Genomic DNA, 19,217 nt, shown 5'->3' with positions numbered 1-19,217 from the left:
CATACATACAGGGGACAGACATCATACATACAGGGGACAGACATCATACATACAGGGGACAGACATCATACATACAGGGGACATACATACAGGGGACATACATCATACATACAGAGGACATACATCATACATACAGAGGACATACATACAGGGGACATACATCATACATACAGGGGACATACATCATACATACAGGGGACATACATCATACATACAGGGGACATACATCGTACATACAGGGGACATACATCGTACATACAGGGGACATACATCGTACATACAGGGGACATACATCATACATACATCATACATACAGGGGACATACATCATACATACAGGGGACATACATCGTACATACAGGGGACATACATCATACATACATCATACATACAGGGGACATACATCATACATACAGGGGACATACATCGTACATACAGGGGACATACATCGTACATACAGGGGACATACATCGTACATACAGGGGACATACATCGTACATACAGGGGACATACATCATACATACAGGGGACATACATCATACATACAGGGGACATACATCGTACATACAGGGGACATACATCATACATACAGGGGACATACATCATACATACAGGGGACATACATCATACATACAGGGGACATACATCATACATACAGGGGACATACATCGTACATACAGAGGACATACATCATACATACATCGTACATACAGGGGACATACATCATACATACAGGGGACATACATCGTACATACAGAGGACATACATCATACATACAGGGGACAGACATACATCATACATACAGGGGACATACATCATACATACAGAGGACATACATCATACATACAGGGGACAGACATCATACATACAGGGGACATACATCATACATACAGGGGACATACATCGTACATACATCATACATACAGGGGACAGACATCATACATACAGGGGACATACATCATACATACAGGGGACATACTGTACATACATACATCATACATACAGGGGACATACATCATACATACAGGGGACATACATCATACATACAGGGGACATACATACAGGGGACAGACATACAGGGGATTACAGGTGGATAATGAGGAGAGGCAGTGTCGGTCACAGGTGAGGTAATGGGGATTACAGGTGGTTGATGAGGAGAGCCGGTACCATTACAGGTGGTTGATGAGGAGAGCCGGTACCATTACAGGTGGGTGATGAGGAGAGCCGGTACCATTACAGGTGGGTGATGAGTAGAGGCGGTACCGGTCACAGGTGAGATAATGGGGATTACAGGTAGGTGATGAGGAGAGCCGGTACCATTACAGGTGGGTGATGAGGAGAGGCAGTGTCGGTCACAGGTGAGATAATGGGGATTACAGGTGGGTGATGAGGAGAGCCGGTACCATTACAGGTGGGTGATGAGTAGAGGCGGTACCGGTCACAGGTGAGATAATGGGGATTACAGGTGGGTGATGAGGAGAGCCGGTACCGGTCACAGGTGACGTAAAGAGAATTACAGGTGGGTGATGAGAGGCGGTACCAGTCACAGGTGAGGTAATGGGGATTACAGGTGGGTGATGAGAGGCGGTACCAGTCACAGGTGAGGTAATGGGGATTACAGGTGGGTGATGAGAGGCGGTACCAGTCACAGGTGAGGTAATGGGGATTACAGGTGGGTGATGAGGAGAGCCGGTACCATTACAGGTGGGTGATGAGTAGAGGCGGTACCGGTCACAGGTGAGATAATGGGGATTACAGGTGGATGATGAGGAGAGCCGGTACCGGTCACAGGTGAGGTAAAGAGAATTACAGGTGGGTGATGAGAGGCGGTACCAGTCACAGGTGAGGTAATGGGGATTACAGGTGGGTGATGAGAGGCGGTACCAGTCACAGGTGAGGTAATGGGGATTACAGGTGGGTGATGAGAGGCGGTACCAGTCACAGGTGAGGTAATGGGGATTACAGGTGGGTGATGAGGAGAGCCGGTACCGGTCACAGGTGAGGTAATGGCGATTACAGGTGGGTGATGAGGAGAGCCGGTACCATTACAGGTGGGTGATGAGTAGAGGCGGTACCGGTTACAGGTGAGGTAATGGGGATTACAGGTGGGTGATGAGTAGAGGCGGTACCGGTTACAGGTGAGGTAATGGGGATTACAGGTGGGTGATGAGTAGAGGCGGTACCGGTTACAGGTGAGGTAATGGGGATTACAGGTGGGTGATGAGTAGAGGCGGTACCGGTTACAGGTGAGGTAATGGGGATTACAGGTGGGTGATGAGTAGAGGCGGTACCGGTTACAGGTGAGGTAATGGGGATTACAGGTGGGTGATGAGGAGAGGCGGTACCGGTCACAGGTGAGGTAATGGGGATTACAGGTGGGTGATGAGTAGAGGCGGTACCGGTCACAGGTGAGGTAATGGGTATTACAGGTGGGTGATGAGTGCCGGTAATGGTGGTTACGGGTGGGGGGGGGGGGTAAATAGATGGTCATTGTGATGTTCTTTCTGTTGTCTTCTATTCAGAGAAATCCATTTGGAACAAACAACTTGCTGTCGGCTGCGGACCATGAAGAGGTTAAAAAACAGAAAATCCCGTCTCTGGAGGAGATTGTAAACGCATGCAGAGACCGGAACATTTCCCTGATATTCGATCTGCGTCAGCCGCCGCCCGGGCACCCGTACAACGAGAGCTTTGTGAACGTCACAGTGAGCGCCATACTCAACACTTCCATCAGTGAGGAGCTGGTGAGTCTGATAGTCCGACATTTACTTTGTTCTCAGTACTCCGATCTGACCTCCCACCTCACCCTTCAGTCTGACCCCCGCCCAGCCTCATCGTCTCCCCAGTGAGCCTCGTCGTCTCCCCAGCCAGCCTCGTCGTCTCCCCAGCCAGCCTCGTCGTCTCCCCAGTCAGCCTCGTCGTCTCCCCAGTCAGCCTCGTCCCCCCCCCCAGTCAGCCTCGTTCCCCCCCCCCAGTCGGCCTCATCCCCACCCCCCAGTCAGCCTCGTCCCCCCCCCCCCCCAGTCAGCCTCCCTCCCCCCAGTCGGCTTCGTCGTCCCTCCAGTCGGCCTCGTCGTCCCTCCAGTCGGCCTCGTCGTCCCTCCAGTCGGCCTCGTCGTCCCCCCAGTCGGCCTCGTCGTCTCCCCCTGTCGGCCTCGTCGTCTCCCCCTGTCGGCCTCGTCGTCTCCCCCTGTCGGCCTCGTCGTCTCCCCAGTCGGCCTCGTCGTCCCCCCAGTCGGCCTCGTCGTCCCCCCAGTCGGCCTCGTCGTCCCCCCAGTCGGCCTCGTCGTCCCCCCAGTCGGCCTCGTCGTCCCCCCAGTCGGCCTCGTCGTCTCCCCAGTCGGCCTCGTCGTCTCCACCTGTCGGCCTCGTCGTCTCCCCCTGTCGGCCTCGTCGTCTCCCCCTGTCGGCCTCGTCGTCTCCCCCTGTCGGCCTCGTCGTCTCCCCAGCCGGCCTCGTCGTCTCCCCAGCCGGCCTCGTCGTCTCCCCCTGTCGGCCTCGTCGTCTCCCCCTGTCGGCCTCGTCGTCTCCCCCTGTCGGCCTCGTCGTCTCCCCCTGTCGGCCTCGTCGTCTCCCCCTGTCGGCCTCGTCGTCTCCCCAGCCGGCCTCGTCGTCTCCCCAGTCAGCCTCGTAGTTTCCCCAGTTTTGTCGTCGTCTCCCCAGTCAGCCTCGTCGTCCCCCAGTGAGGAGCTGGTGAGTCTGATAGTCTGCCATTTACTTTGTTCTCAGTCCTCCGATCTGACCTCCCCTTCAGTCTGACCCCGCCCAGCCTCTTCGTCTCCCCAGTCAGCCTCGTCATCCCCCAGTCTCGTCGTCTTAGTCTCCCAGTCCCCCGTCTTCTATAATAGAACAGCGGCATCATTACTTGTATGGATGGGGATCTGTCAGTTTTTTTGTGTAACCCGCTGATTAAACAAAATAAAATGATGTGTGTGCTCTGCCTACGATTCCAGAGGTGAGTGTCTGGGACCCCCACATTCACCCAGCTGAACCCCCACATTCACCCAGCTGAACCCCCCACAGACACGGTACATTTTTGTGATCAGACTGATTATAGAAATTAATGTTTCCACCGATGTTCAGTGTAATCCATGAAATCTTCTGCTCCCGGTAGATCTTTTGGCTTCCTGATGATAACCGGGAGGAGGTCATGAAGAGAGCTCCGGGATTTAGGCAGATTTATGGAAGGAAGAGAATGAAGAACGACACGCTGGACGCCGTCAATCTGTCCTACACAAATCTGAGCGTGGCCGAGATCCGGTGAGACCGCCGCAGTGACGTGTATTGGATACATTGTTTTTATTGCATCATTTCTTTTTATAGAAATATGATGGACGATCTCCTGTACTATGTCTGCAGTCTCTGATCATCTCCTGTATTATGTCTGCAGTCTCTGACCATCTCTTGTACAATGTCTGCAGTCTCTGATCATCTCATGTACTATGTCTGCAGTCTCTGACCATCTCCTATACTATGTCTGCAGTCTCTGATCATCTCCTGTACTATGTCTGCAGTCTCTGATCATCTCCTGTACTATGTCTGCAGTCTCTGATCATCTCCTGTATTATGTCTGCAGTTTCTGATCATCTCCTGTATCATGTCTGCAGTCTCTGACCATCTCCTGTACTATGTCTGCAGTCTTTGACCATCTCCTGTACTATGTCTGCAGTCTCTGATCATCTCCTGTAGCAGTGCTCCAAATTTCAAGTCCTGAGCCACTAGCCAGGCCTTAAGAGTTACTCACCACTAGTTACACCACCCAACCCCTCCCCTGCCTGACCCCGAAGTCCGCCCCTAAACACGCCCTTGTAAATTAGCTCATGAAATTACATTTAAATTTTTTAAGCAGAATTAAGTTCCAAAAATAAATATTAACAACAACGTTAACAATATTAACTTAAAACATATCAGTGTAGCCTCACTGTGCCCATGAAATGCATCCTCACTGTTCCCCAATGAAATGCAGCTCCACTGTGCCCCATGAAATGCAGCCTCACTGTACCCCATGAAATGCAGCCTCGCTGTGCCCCATGAAATGCAGCTTCGCCGTGCCCCATGAAATGCAGCTTCGCCGTGCCCCATGGAATGCAGCCTCGCCGTGCCCCATGGAATGCAGCCTCGTCGTGCCCCATGGAATGCAGCCTCGCCGTGCCCCATGGAATGCAGCCTCGCCGTGCCCCATGGAATGCAGCCTCGCCGTGCCCCATGGAATGCAGCCTCGCCGTGCCCCATGAAATGCAGCCTCGCCGTGCCCCATGAAATGCAGCCTCGCTGTGCCCCATGAAATGCAGCCTCGCCGTGCCCCATGAAATGCAGTTTCGCCGTGCCCTGTGCCCTATCAAATGCAGCGTCACCTTGCCCCATCACTCTAGACTCACCATTGCCTTGATGCTGGTTCACACACACAGCGGGCATCTCCCACTGTGTTACGGAGCTGGGTCTGTGTTCGGCATAACAAGATCCCGCCCCCCTAGACCGGCTCGCGTGATAGGCGGATCACTGAATCAATCTACTATCACACGAGCCGGTCTAGGGGGGCGGGACCTTGTTACACGGAGCCGCCAAACACAGACCCAGCTCCGTAAAACACAGTGGGAGATGTCCGCTGTGTGAGGAGGAGACGGCTGCAGCTTCAGTCCAGCCATGCCGCTCTGTGTCCTCCGGCTGACAGTTTCCTGGCTGATCGCTTCAGCCAGGAAAGTCAGCCTGCTCCGTCCCTGTACCTCACTCGCCCTGCACTAAATTCCACTCGCAAAATGCGAGCAGGCGAGTGGAATTTTTGAGGGCTGCCTGTAGTATGTCTGCAGTCTTTGATTGTCTCCTGTAGTATGTCTGCAGTCTCTGATTGTCTCCTGTATTATGTCTGCAGTCTCTGATCATCTCCTGTAGTATGTCTGCAGTCTCTGATCATCTCCTGTAGTATGTCTGCAGTCTCTGATCATCTCCTCTAGTATGTCTGCAGTCTCTGATTGTCTCCTGTAGTCTCTGATTGTCTCCTGTAGTATGTCTGCAGTCTCTGATTGTCTCCTGTAGTATGTCTGCAGTCTCTGATTGTCTCCTGTAGTATGTCTGCAGTCTCTGATTGTCTCCTGTAGTATGTCTGCAGTCTCTGATTGTCTCCTGTATTATGTCTGCAGTCTCTGATTGTCTCCTGTATTATGTCTGCAGTCTCTGTTTGTCTCCTGTAGTATGTCTGCAGTCTCTGATTGTCTCCTGTAGTATGTCTGCAGTCTCTGATTGTCTCCTGTAGTATGTCTGCAGTCTCTCATTGTCTCCTGTAGTATGTCTGCAGTCTCTCATTGTCTCCTGTACTATGTCTGCAGTCTGTGATCATCTCCGGTATTATGTCTGCAGTCTCTGATCATCTCCTCTAGTATGTCTGCAGTCTCTGATCATCTCCTCTAGTATGTCTGCAGTCTCTGATCATCTCCTCTAGTATGTCTGCAGTCTCTGATCATCTCCTCTAGTATGTCTGCAGTCTCTGATCATCTCCTCTAGTATGTCTGCAGTCTCTGATTTGTCTGCTGTAGTATGTCTGCAGTCTCTGGCAGCTTTTTATAGCATTACAATATCACTGGATTTTACACTTGAGGCCCCCTTTATCACGTAATCGACAACCATTGTTCTAGAGCCCCCTGGTAGCCCACAAGTCTGGTTTTAATAACCACTTTTTGACAACTTGCCTCAATTTCAACTTAAGGTTTGTCTAAAACCAACAATTTATGGTTTCGTTTTGGATTAGGCGTGGAATACTTTGAACCTCCACCAGGTCTGTATAACTTTCTGTGTCCTCATTGGTGGAATCCACCCTACTTTGTTTGTGTTGGTGACTATTGTCACCAGAAAGTGATGGGAATTCCAAAACGTTGCAGTTGTCACCATAACAGGACTAGAGGGAAAATCTTTCAATGGGGACACCTGTTCCAGAGACAACTGTCTAAGGCAGGGGGTCTCAGACTGGTTGTGAACTTACAAGTCCCATCATCCCTCTGCCTGTGGAAGTCAAGCTTGTAACTGTCAGCCTTGCAATGCCTCATGGGACTTGTAGTTTCGCAACAGCTGGAGGGCCACAGATTGAGATCCTCGATCTAAGGGATTTTCATGACTTTGGAGAGATCTCCTTTCACTTCCTGTTGTGTCTCCGACGTAGGAAGTGAGTTGAAATCTCCACAATTGGACACAATGAATTGGGTGGCTCTTGAGGTTTTGGTCTGCTCTAAATATTTTAGAAGTTCATCTTGCTGGTGGTGATAATTTCCATCCGTGTCCTTGGTTCCCAGGTCCTACCGCAAAGATAATATTTCAGTGAATCTGTTTGTGGTGAATGAAGCCTGGCTGTTCTCACATCTGTGGTGTGCAGGAGCCACATCTGTCACCTCTAACGCCTTCCATCTGCTGAAAGACCTGAAGAGACCCATCTGGCTGATGGTGAGTAGCCACCGGTTACAGAAGAAGATTGCCACCCCCCCCCTATTCTTCTACATTACAGGTCTGTGGGAGGGCCTTTGTGATGAGGGTGTGGCTGTTACTCAGCTCTGCCAGCACAGAGCACTGCAGAGGGAGAGCAGAAAGGAGCATGGAAAAGGTATTTTACGGCATTTCCAACCAAAAAACGTATTACTCAGCTCTGCCAGCACAGAGCTCTGCAGAGGGAGAGCAGAAAGGAGCATAGAAAAGGTATTTTACGGTATTTCCAAACAAAAAAACGTATTGCTCTGCTAGCACAGAGCTCTGCAGAGGGAGAGCAGAAAGGAGCATAGAAAAGGTATTTTATGGCATTTCCAACCAAAAATCACTTACACGTCATAACATGGGGGGGAGGGGACAATAGAGATAAAAAGTTGAGACTTCCACTTGATTTGGGACATCATAATTAAGACCAATTTGTGTCCTTTAACTTTTGTTCCTCCCCGTGACGTTTTGTACTTTTTTGTTCCTACAGGATCCCGATAATTACTTGATCATATGGATTGTAGCGGATGTTGTGGCGTTTATCCACATTATATGGGCGTTTGCAATTCAGAAGTAAGTGGGAGAAAACAAAGCCAACGGAGACTTCCTTGTGATAGCGAGAGTCTGATTTAACCCCTTCCCATCCGGGCCAATTCTGACACTTCGCTCCTACATGTAATAAATCATATTTTTTTTGCTAGAAAATTACATAGAACCCCCAAACACTATATATGTTTTTTTTTTAGCAGAGACCCTAGAGAATACAATGGCGGTCGTTACAACTTTTTATCTAGCGCAGCAATTTTTTTGGGATTTTTTTATGCCGGATTTTTTTTTTTGCATAATGTGACAGATGAAGTTACGCCGAGTAAATAGATTCCCAACATGTCGCGTGCAAACGCTTGTGGAATGGCGCCAAACCTCGGTACTTAAAAATCCCTATAGGCGACGCTTTAATTTTTTTTTTACCGGTTACATGTTTTGAGTTACAGAGGAGATCTAGATCTAGAATTATTGCTCTCGCTCTAACGTTCGCGGCAACACCTCACATGTGTGGTTTGAACCACGTTTTCATATGTGGGTGTATGCGTTTGCTTCTTCGTGCAAGCTCACGGTGACAGGGGCACTTTAAATAAAAATATATATATTTTATTGTTAATTTTTTTGACATACAATAAAAAAAAACATTTTGATCACTTTTATTCCTATTACAAGGAATGTAAACATCCCTTGTAATAGGAATATGACATGACAGGCCCTCTTTACAGTGAGATATGGGGGGGGAGGGGTCAATAAGACCTCACATCTCACCTCTAGGCTGGGAAGCTTAAAAATAAAAAAACTATCCTGGCTTCCCAGCCGAGGCGGCGCCGTTTTTTTTTTTTTTAATGGCGTGACGTCATAACATCGCGCCCGGCCTCCTCCAATGATCATAGAGACTCCGGCGACCATCTGGTCCGCCGGAAATCTCTATGATCGGCATCCCGGGCCAGCGGGTCCGTTCTCCGACTCACCGATCGCAGCGGGGAGTCCGGAGAAGCACCGGAGGGCAGCGGCAGGCGGAGGGACATCCCCTTGTGCCGCCCGTAAGAACGATCAAGCGGTGGAACAGCCACTATTATGATCGTTCTTATGGTGAAGGGAAACGCTGGCTGAAAACGGCAATATCTGAATAATACCTGTAGCTCCACCAACCATTCAGATATCACCACAAAGTCAAGGACGTCGTATGACGGCCTGGGGGCTCCAAGTGGTTAACTCCAAGATTTGATGTTCACCAACCCTATTCCCATGTCCCATAAATTCAATGAGGGCACAAAAAGTTCTAATGCCGAATTGTAACGTAACATTTTTCATATAATACACTCTATGGACCCCCCATCTAAATGATGGGGTTCAGGGGGTCTCCGGTGAAGGGTCCATCATACAAAGACATTGTAGACAATTGTGCTCTGGGGCACTCCAGCTGCTGCAGAACTACAAGTCCCATCATGCCTCTGGGAGTAATTGTAACTTCCAGCCTTGCAATGCCTCATGGGAAATGTAGTTCCACAACAGTTGGAGTGCCACAGGTTGCCTACCCCTGAACAGAGTGTCCTGCACAGAGCCCTGACCTAAACCCTACTTTTGGAAGACCTTTGGTATACGGTCTTTTAATCCAACATCAGTACCTGTCCATAACCCTACAGAACACCTTTTGGGATGAGGTCTTCTCATCTCAAAGGTGTTCAGTGGGTTTGAGGTCATGGAGGAAACCTCTAACATCATTAAGGGGGGTACCTGTGATGTTTAATGTGAGGCTCAACATCACAGGTACCCTCTTAATGACGTTGGATGTTGAGCCTCACATTGGGCACCAAAAAGACCTGCCTCACCATCGGTGTTCACCCCAAAGTGGTTCAGTATGGATGAGGTCAGGGCCCTGTGCAGGACACTCACGTTCCTCAACACCAAAAAAGGTCACACCATGTCTTCATGGGGCTGGTGCCACTCTTCTGAGAAGGCTTCCTACAAAATTTGGTGTATGTCCAAGATGAATTGGGATGCCGATAGTGAGCCAAGTCAGTACCTGACCTCAAAGGCTCCTTTGGCTGAAGAAGTAGAAATATATCACAGAAAAACTCCTAATTTTGTAGGAAGCCTTCTCAGAAGAGTGTCACCAGCCCCATGAAGAGATGGTGTGGAGGAACGCGAGTGTCCTGCACAGAGCCCTGACCTGATCCCTATTGAACAGCTTTGGAGTGAATTGTAATGCTGATGATGAGTCAGTTTTTTATTTATTTTTTGTGCCCAACATGTGAACCAGGTCTTCCCATCCAACATCAGGACCCGACCTCACAAATGCCCACAGACACCCTCCAAAAACTTGCGGAAAGTCTTTCCAGGAGAGTGGAGGATGGTAAAGTCACAAAAGGCGGACAACTGCAGATTAATGGTCATGGTTCTGGATTGGGACTTTAACCGCTTCAGCCCCGGACCATTTGGACATCCGGGGCCAGCAGATCCATTCTCCGACTCACTGGAGGGTGGCGGGAGCCGTCGCGCTCTGGTCACCTCCGCCGCTTACCAGAGCCATTGGCGGAGACGATCGGGTCCTTTCCACCGAGAAGCCTGGAGCCGAGTGAGGTGAAGACGGCCCCCGCTCAGCTCCATAGCATTGGAGGGCGGAGACGACGTATGTAAATATGAGATATGACGTCTTTTTGACCCCCCAAATCTATTTTAAAACCACTTCAGCCCCGAACATTGGCTGGCCAAAGGACCGGGCCACTTTTGCGATTCGGCACGGCGTTGCTTTAACTGACAATTGCGCGGTCGTGCGACGTGGCTCCCAAACAAAATTGGCATCCTTCCTTCCCCACAAATAGAGCTTTTTTTTGGTGGTATTTGATCACCTCTGCGGTTTTTAGTTTTTGCGCTATACAACAAAAAAACAGCGACAATTTTGAAAAAAAAAGCAATATTTTGAAAAAATATGTTTTCCTCAGTTTAGGCCGATACGTATTCTTCTACATATTTTTGGTAAACAAAAAAAATCGCAATAAGCGTTTATTGATTGGTTTGCGCAAAAGTTATAGCGTCTACGAAATAGGGGGGTAGTTTTATGGCATTTTTATTATAAAAAATTTCACTGTATGTCGGTGATCAGCGATTTTTATCACGACTGCGACATTATGGCGGACACTTATTGACACTATTTGGGACCATTCATATTTATACAGCGATCAGGGCTATACAAATGCACTGATTACTGTATAAATGACACTGGCAGTGAAGGGGTTAGCCAGTAAGTGGCACTGAAGGGGTTAAGTGTGTCCTAGGGAGTGATTCTAAGGCTGCATTCACATTGTAACGCCGCGTACGCTGCGTATTTTGCCGCGATTAGTTTACCTTTTTTTTTTTTTTCTTTACAAAGAATTAACATTGATGTCTATGCCCGAACGCCAATGCCGCCTGAAAAAAAGGGTTCGGGACTTGTTTTCAGGCGTACAGCGTTTCGGCGTGAGATGTGAACCATCTCATAGACATCAATGCAAATTCGCCCCTCCAGCGTATCGAGCGTCGCGCTTCAGGCGTTTTGTCGCCTAGGTGTGAATGCAGCCTTACTGTCGGGGGAGGAGCTACCAGTGACAGGGAACAGTAGATCCCTGACGTGTCACTAGGCAGAACAGGGGAATGCCTTGTTCTGCCTTTGCCGACCGCAATCGAGTTCCTGGGACCCACGGGCGCACTCATGAAGGAACGCGGCGGGACCTGCGGGCACACTCACGAGACGCTGTCCCCGACTTGTTCATTCCTCGACTTAGTTGGGGTAGGCGGTACACTTTGGTGGGGGGGTGGGTCGGCCGTGACCTTTGGGAACCCGCCTTTGACCTCTGGGGGAGGTCCCTGTTCCAATTCCTGAGTCCTAGCCTTATTCTTCAATGGGAAACCCCTAACCCCAACCGGTACGCCCATTTGCCTGCCCGTGCCATTGTGCCGACGTACATCGGCGTGCGCTGGTCGGCAATCGGTTAAACAAGTAGAGGGGGTGCGATGGTCGGGTGTCCGCAGACTCTTGGCCATATAGTCCTATATAAGTCTGGCCCCTGTTTTATATATACTGATTATTTTACATGAGTGGAAAGTGAAATGTTGCCGTATTGTCTAAATGTTTACGTTTTGCTCTCGTTGCAGGAAATGTTTACAGAGAAGAGAAGAAGGTAATGTGTTTACAATGTAAGGGATGATTTGCTGTTAAGTTTTACACTCCGTTTTCCTATATATCTAATACTATGAAGATCATTGCTAGATTGGGAGGAGCGCGTCGCGTCCTGCAAGGTGCGAATTTGTTGTTGTTTAGTCGCGTCCGACTCTTGGTGACCTCATGGCCCGCGGTGTGCGCCGGGCTTTTCTGTCCTCCACTGCCTGCCGGAGCTTGCTTGACGCAGCGTTTCTCAATTCCAGTCCTCAAGGCGCCCCCAACAGGTCATGTTTTCAGACTTTCCGTTATTTTGCACAGGTGATTCGATCAGTTTCACTGCCTTTAACCACTTAAGACCCGGACCTTAAGGCAGGTAAAGGACCCGGCCAGTTTTCTGTGATTCGGCACTGCGTCGCTTTAACCGACGACTGCGCGGTCGTGCAACGTGGCTCACAAACACAGTTGGCGTCCTTTATTTCCCCACAAATAGAGCTTTCTTTTGGTGGTATTTGATCACCTCTGCGGTTTTTACTTTTTGCGCTATAAACAAAAATAGAGCGACAATTTTAAAAAACATGCAATATTTTTTACTTTTTGCTATAATAAATATCCCCCCAAAATATATAAATTTTTTTGTCCTCAGTTTGGGCCGATACGTATTCTTCTGCCTATTTTTGGTAAAAGAAATCACAATAAGCGTTTATCGATTGGTTTGCTAAAAATTTATAGCGTTTACAAAATAGGGGATAGTTTTATTGCATTTTTATAAAAAAAAAATTTTTTACTACTAATTGCGGCAATCAGCGTTTTTTTCGTGACTGCAACATTATGGCGGACACTTCGGAAAATTTTGACACATTTTTGGGACCATTGTCATTTTCACTAGGGTTGTCCCGATACCACTTTTTTAGGACCGAGTACAAGTACCGATACTTTTTTCCATGTAGTCGCCGATACCGAATACCGAATACCGATACTTTTTTTAAATGTCATGTGACAGTTTTCAAACCACAATACAGACTAAGGATATTTTCTTTAGAATTATGAAGAACTCTAACTCAAGACATTATAAAAGAGTAAAAATGAATAAAAATGTTTATTTGCTTGTCACGCAGTAGTAAAAAACTCAAAGAATTTTCATAGAACATGTTGATAAATACAAAAAAAGTATTCTATTTAGGTATCGGGAGCATTTGCGCGAGTACGAGTACTCCCGCAAATACTCGGTATCGGTCCCGATACCGATACTAGTATCGGTATCTGGACAACCCTAATTTTCACAGCAAAAAATTCTATAAAAATGCACTGATTACTGTGAAAATGACAATTGCAGTTTGGGAGTTAACCACAAGGGGGCGCTGAAGGGGTTAAGTGTGACCTCATCTGTGTTTCTAACTGCAGGGGGGGCGGGGCTGGACGTGTGATGTCATTGATCGTGTTTCCCTATATTAGGGAACACACGATCAATGACAGTGCCACCGTGAAGAACGGGGAAGCTGTGTTTACACTCACCTCTCCCCGTTCTTCAGTTCCGGGGACCGATCGCAGGACTCCAGCGGCAATCGGGTCCCACGGTCACGGAGCTTCGGACCGCCCGCCACCCACGGCTGGGCACTTAAAGAGGACGTACAGGTACGTGCTTGTGCCCAGCCATGCCATTCTGCTGCCGTATATCTGCAGGAGGCGGTCCTTAAGTGGTTAAGCCTCATACACACGCTCGGTTTTCTCGGCAAGTCTTAGCAAGTAAACTGCTGGCAGAGCTTTCTTGCCGAGTAAACCGAGCGTAGTGTACGAGGCTTTCAGGTTTCCCCGTCAAGAAAACTGCCCAGAATCTTGACGAGAAAAATAGAGAATCTGCTCCCTATTTTCCTCGTCGTGAGATTCTCGGCCGAGCGTCGGTATACTTACCTGTCGCCGTGGAAACCTGCGCATGCTCGAAATGACTTTGACGCATGCGCGGTAGCTTCCAAGTGTAGGGTGCGGCGACAGCATCGAATGTGACGAGCGCATGCTAGTCGTACGCAATGACCAGGGGCAGACTGACCATTGAGTCACTCGGGCACTGTCCGAGGGCCCCATGTCACTAGGGGGCCCTATCAGGGTAGCCAGACTCGGTAAAACCAGGGACAGTATGCCTCCTGGCGTGGTGGCCATCTGTAAGCCCCATAGTCTTCTATCCCCATGAGTTGTCAGTCCGTCCCTGGCATGACGTCACCGCGGTTCTTTTGAACGGAGTGTCTGTACACTCGGGGCGGCAAGAGATTCTTGCCAGGGAAAAAACGTTTTTTTTCCCGACGAGATTCTGGCCCGTGTGTACAGGGCTTTAGCGATTACTTCAGCCGTTTTCGTCTGAGGGAAATCCTAAAAACTTGACCTGTTGTTGGGGGCGCCTTGAGGACTGCAGTTGAGAAACACTGGCTTACCTTCATGCAGAGGCGGCTCTAGGCTTTGTGAGGCCTTAGGCAAAACTTGACATGGGGCCCCCCACTCACGCTCCATGATGGTAAAAATAATTCAAGGACAAGGGCCTCTTCCCCACAACCCTGGCCGGTAGTTGTGGAGTTTTGTGGGCTTTTTGGAATCTGGAAGCCCCCTTTAACAAGGCGGCCCCCAGATCCTGCTCTTTAATAACTAAGGGGCCGCCACCTGGTGATGTTACCTGGTGAACCCGCCCCCTTGAGACGTCATTGATTGAGGGCACGCTGGGTCATTGAAGTCACAAAGGGGTGGTGTCACCGATTATTCACTGGTTGCTAGGGATGCTGGTGGGCCCCGCTTCTGAGTCAGGGCTCTTAGCGCTGCCTGAGCACAGCAGCGTTAAGGTAATGAGGTAATGCATTGGGCAAATTAGGCGGCCGCGAGGCCCCTGTGAGTGCGAGGCCTTAGGCGACCGCCTAATTAAAGAGCCTCCTCTGCCTTCATGTTCATTGTTTCGATGATGCCGTCTCTCCATCTTGTTTTCTGTCGTCCTCTTCTTCTTCTCCTCCCCCCCCCCATGTTTCCCAGCATCAGAGTCTTTTCCACCAGTCTTCTCTTCACATTAGGTGGCCAAAGTATTTGAGTTTCAGCTTCAGGATCCGTCCTTCCAATGAATATTCAGGGTTGATTTTCTTCAGGATTGAGCGGTTTGATCTTCTTACCGTCCAATGGACTTTCCTGAGTCTTCCCCCAACACCATAGAGTCCAAAAGCATCAATTCCTCGGCGTTCAGTCTTCCTTGTGGTCCAACTTTCACAGCCGTAGGTTACTACAGAGAATACCAAATCTTTGGCCATACGGCTCTCTGTCTGTAGGGGGATGTCTCTGCTTTTTATAACGTTCTCTAGGATTGCCGTCGCTTTCCTCCCAAGAAGCTGCGTCTCTTCATTTCATGGCTACACTCCAGTGGTGGCGCGTCCATAGTGGGCGCAGGAGTGCCGCCCCCTCTCTCTCTCTTGCACCCGTCGCTCAACAATACATAGATTCCTGCATTGCATGAATCTATGTATTGTCGCCGCTGCCGCCCACTATTCAGGTGTCCGGCCCCCCTGGTGAGCGCCGACAATCTGAATAACGGCAGTTGGTTGGCTTTGGAATTGTCTATCAGAGCCAGCGGCCCTGATTGGCTTCCCGATTACAGCCTGAGGGCTGTAATCGGCTTCCAAATGGTTAACCAGAGGGCACACATGGTGTGTGCGTTACCTGGTTAACACTGACACGCATCTCAGCCAATCAGGTTCGCCGGGTCTGGTTACGGTCACCTGATTGGCTGAAGCGACATCGAGGGTGCGTGGAGGAGGATGGCTGACCCGAGAAAGGTAAGTGCCGGGTGGGGGGGGGGGGAATCTGGCGGCATTTTGGGGCACAGTTGCGACAATTCATCGGCACAGTGAGGCTGCCCCCCCAGTAATAACACATGTCCCCGGGTGGCTACGCTCACTCCCCCCACTGTATCTATGGATACATCTTCCTTTAATATAAATTGAATGTAGTGAAGAATAACAAAAGCCTCAAATGGGTAAAATTATTGCATTTGGAGAAAAGGGGGGGGGGGGGGCCCACCATCATCCAAAATAATTGATTAATCCAAAAAGTTGGGGGATGGACCCCCCAAAAAACCCCAACATGAATGGGGGGGGGGGGTCAATCCGCCTACTTTTTGGATTCTTCGTTACATGTGGGGGGGGGGGGATTTAGTAGTTTACTGAAGGCAAAAAATAATGTCCGAACGTTCGCACGCGGAGCATTCGATGACGTCATCGGGTCGCACTCATTTCAGCCGAAGGCTTTTAAATTTCCCTCCAATCCCGAGACTCGGATGGATTCTCATTATACAGGTTTCTGTTGCTTCGGAAATCTACAAAAGGAATAAAAGGAAAAGTTTATTGAAATGTCTCCGTCTGGTGAATATTTAGACACATTATCAGCCAATAGGATTGTAGCGAATACAATGAATGGAAGAATCTCTATAATTAGAATGTAATTATGAATACATTGTATTCTTCTTCCACACATAATCCTATCAGAGAATGAATATTCATGACCTGAGATGTTCTAATTCTGGATGGAACTTTTCCCGGGAAAACGTGCGGCGCAATAAATCCGGAACCATCGCCGAAAAACAATCCCCCCAATTTGTCCCCCATTAACCTCAGAACCCCCAAACATGATATATATATTTAAGCAGAGGCCCTAGAAAATAAAATGGTGGGTGTTGCAATTTTTTATGTGCGCAGCAGTTTTTAAAATCCAATTATTGTTTTTTTTTTGGGGGGGGGGGGGGGACACAGTGTTCTGTCTGAGGGAAGAAGGTTCCCCTCCGAGATTTTACAATACGTGGCCCCGCCCATTGGCCCCTCAATGCGGCAAAGTCGGCCTGGACCTTTATCAGAGAAACCCCCTGCAGCCAGTGGTGTACCAAGAGGAGGGTTCGGCCCGCCCCGGGTACCACACATTGGGGGGGGGGGTATCAGTGGCTTCCCTGCTGGCTCTAGCTGCTTCCCTTTAGTCTTTTTTTGGAACACCCCCCCTCCCCCCACCGCAATAGCCTGGTCCAGACCGTTTAGTGGCTGTTTTCCCTCCTGCTAACTCCACCCACCACACCTGTGTGTCATCACTGGGGGGGCGGCGGCTTCCACACTGTCCTAGGAAACCAATCTGAGACTAAGAACCCGAGGGGGTGAGCAGGTTAGAGAGGCTGGAGGAGTGCGTCTGTCTGCCCTGACGGGGGGAGGGGGTGATTGCTGTGTCCACCCCCCCCTGCCAGGTGTATAGTGTAGCTGACCTGATTGTGGGGGTTCCAGAATGCAGACTTGTGCGATTTTCAGGTTGCAGAAATGCGATTTTCAGGTTGCAGATGTGATTTATAGGTTGCAGAATGCAGATGTGCGATTTTCAGGTTCCAGATGTGCGATTTATAGGTTGCAGAATGCAGATGTGCGATTTTCAGGTTGCAAATGTGTGCAATTTACAGGTTCCAGAATGCAGACTTGCGATTTTCAGGTTGCAGACGTGATTTATAGGTTGCAGAATGCAGACACATGCGATTTACAAGTTCCAGACATGCGACTTTCAGGTTGCAGAATGCAGACTTGTGCGATTTACAGGTTCCAGACGTGCGACTTTCATGTTGCAGACTTGTGCGATTTTCATGTTGCAGACTTGTGCAATTTTCTGGTAGCAGACTTGTGCGATTTACAGGTTGCAGACTTGTGCGATTTTCTGGTAGCAGACTTGTGCGATTTTCTGGTAGCAGACTTGTGCGATTTCTGGTAGCAGACCTTGTGCGATTTTCTGGTAGCAGACTTGTGCGATTTACAGGTTGCAGGATTGTGCAATTTCCAGGTTGCAGACTTGTGCGATTTTCAGGTTGCAGACGTGTGATTTACAGGTTCCAGACGTGCGACTTTCAGGTTGCAGAATGCAGATGTGCGATTTTCAGGTTGCAAATTTGTGCGATTTTCAGGTTGCAGACTTGTGCGATTTTCAGGTTGCAGACTTGTGCAATTTTCAGGTTGCAGAATGCAGACGTGTGATTTTCAGGATACAGACATGCGATTTACAGGTTGCAGAATGCAGACTTATGCGATTTTCAGGTTGCAGATGTGCAATTTTCTGGTTGCAGACGTGCGATTTTCAGGTTGCAGACGTGCGATTTTAAGGTTGCAGACATGCAATTTAGAAGTTGCAGACGTGCGATTTACAGGTTGCAGAATGCAGACTTGTGCGATTTTCAGGTTGCAGACTTGTGATTTTCTGGTAGAAGACGTGTGCGATTTACAGGTTGCAGTATTGTGCAATTTTCTGGTTGCAAATGTGCGATTTTCTGGTTGCAGCCGTGCGATTCAGAAAGCATGTAAAAAATGTGTGGGTGTTTTTCCATATAGAAGTTGGGGGGGTGCCAGACACTCTGGGTATGCCCCTTCCCAAATCCTCATGTTTCCCCCTCCCCCGTGTGACTGTAGGGATGGAGTTCTTAAGGTCATAGTCACCATTCTTCCCCCTCCTCAGGAAGACACAAGTACAGAATGTCTGAAGTGTCCCAATGATCATCTAAATGATTCAGAGAAGATCGGGAGAAAGTTCTGAGGTCAGAGAAGATCGGGAGAAAGTTCTGAGGTCAGAGAAGATCGGGAGAAAGTTCTGGATCGGGAGAAAGTTCTGAGGTCAGAGAAGATCGGGAGAAAGTTCTGAGGTCAGAGAAGATCGGGAGAAAGTTCTGAGGTCAGAGAAGATCGGGAGAAAGTTCTGAGGTCAGAGAAGATCGGGAGAAAGTTCTGAGGTCAGAGAAGATCGGGGGAAAGTTCTGAGGTCAGAGAAGATCGGGAGAAAGTTCTGAGGTCAGAGAAGATCGGGAGAAAGTTCTGAGGTCAGAGAAGATCGGGAGAAAGTTCTGAGGTCAGGTAAGATCGGGAGAAAGTTCTGAGGTCAGAGAAGATCGGGAGAAAGTTCTGAGGTCAGATGAGACCAAAATTCACCTCTTTGGCATTGACTCGCCGTGATTGGAGGAAGACGAATGCTGACTGTGACCCTAAGAACTCCATCCCTACAGTCACACGGGGGAGGGGGAAACATGAGGATTTGGGGGGTTTCTCTGATAAAGG

General features: G+C 49.1%; 1 protein-coding gene across 2 annotated transcripts in view; it reads left to right on the top strand.

The window, feature by feature from the left end:
* The window catches only part of GDPD2 (glycerophosphodiester phosphodiesterase domain containing 2), a 58,443-nt gene that overhangs the window by 33,754 nt on the left and 5,472 nt on the right, over positions 1 to 19,217 (top strand). The window contains exons 11-15 of one of the 2 annotated variants that reach the window (XM_040334458.1): positions 2,522 to 2,743; positions 4,114 to 4,259; positions 7,280 to 7,427; positions 7,942 to 8,024; positions 12,129 to 12,170. In XM_040334458.1, the coding sequence (XP_040190392.1) occupies positions 2,522 to 2,743; positions 4,114 to 4,259; positions 7,280 to 7,427; positions 7,942 to 8,024; positions 12,129 to 12,170 (641 nt within the window). The remainder of the gene's footprint in view (positions 1 to 2,521; positions 2,744 to 4,113; positions 4,260 to 7,279; positions 7,428 to 7,941; positions 8,025 to 12,128; positions 12,171 to 19,217) is intronic. The other variant, XM_040334459.1, reaches the window with a different exon arrangement.

Source organism: Rana temporaria, assembly GCF_905171775.1.
Source record: "Rana temporaria chromosome 9 unlocalized genomic scaffold, aRanTem1.1 chr9f, whole genome shotgun sequence".
In the NCBI taxonomy this organism is placed as follows: Eukaryota; Metazoa; Chordata; class Amphibia; order Anura; family Ranidae; genus Rana; species Rana temporaria.
This window is presented reverse-complemented; position numbering and strand designations above follow the sequence as displayed.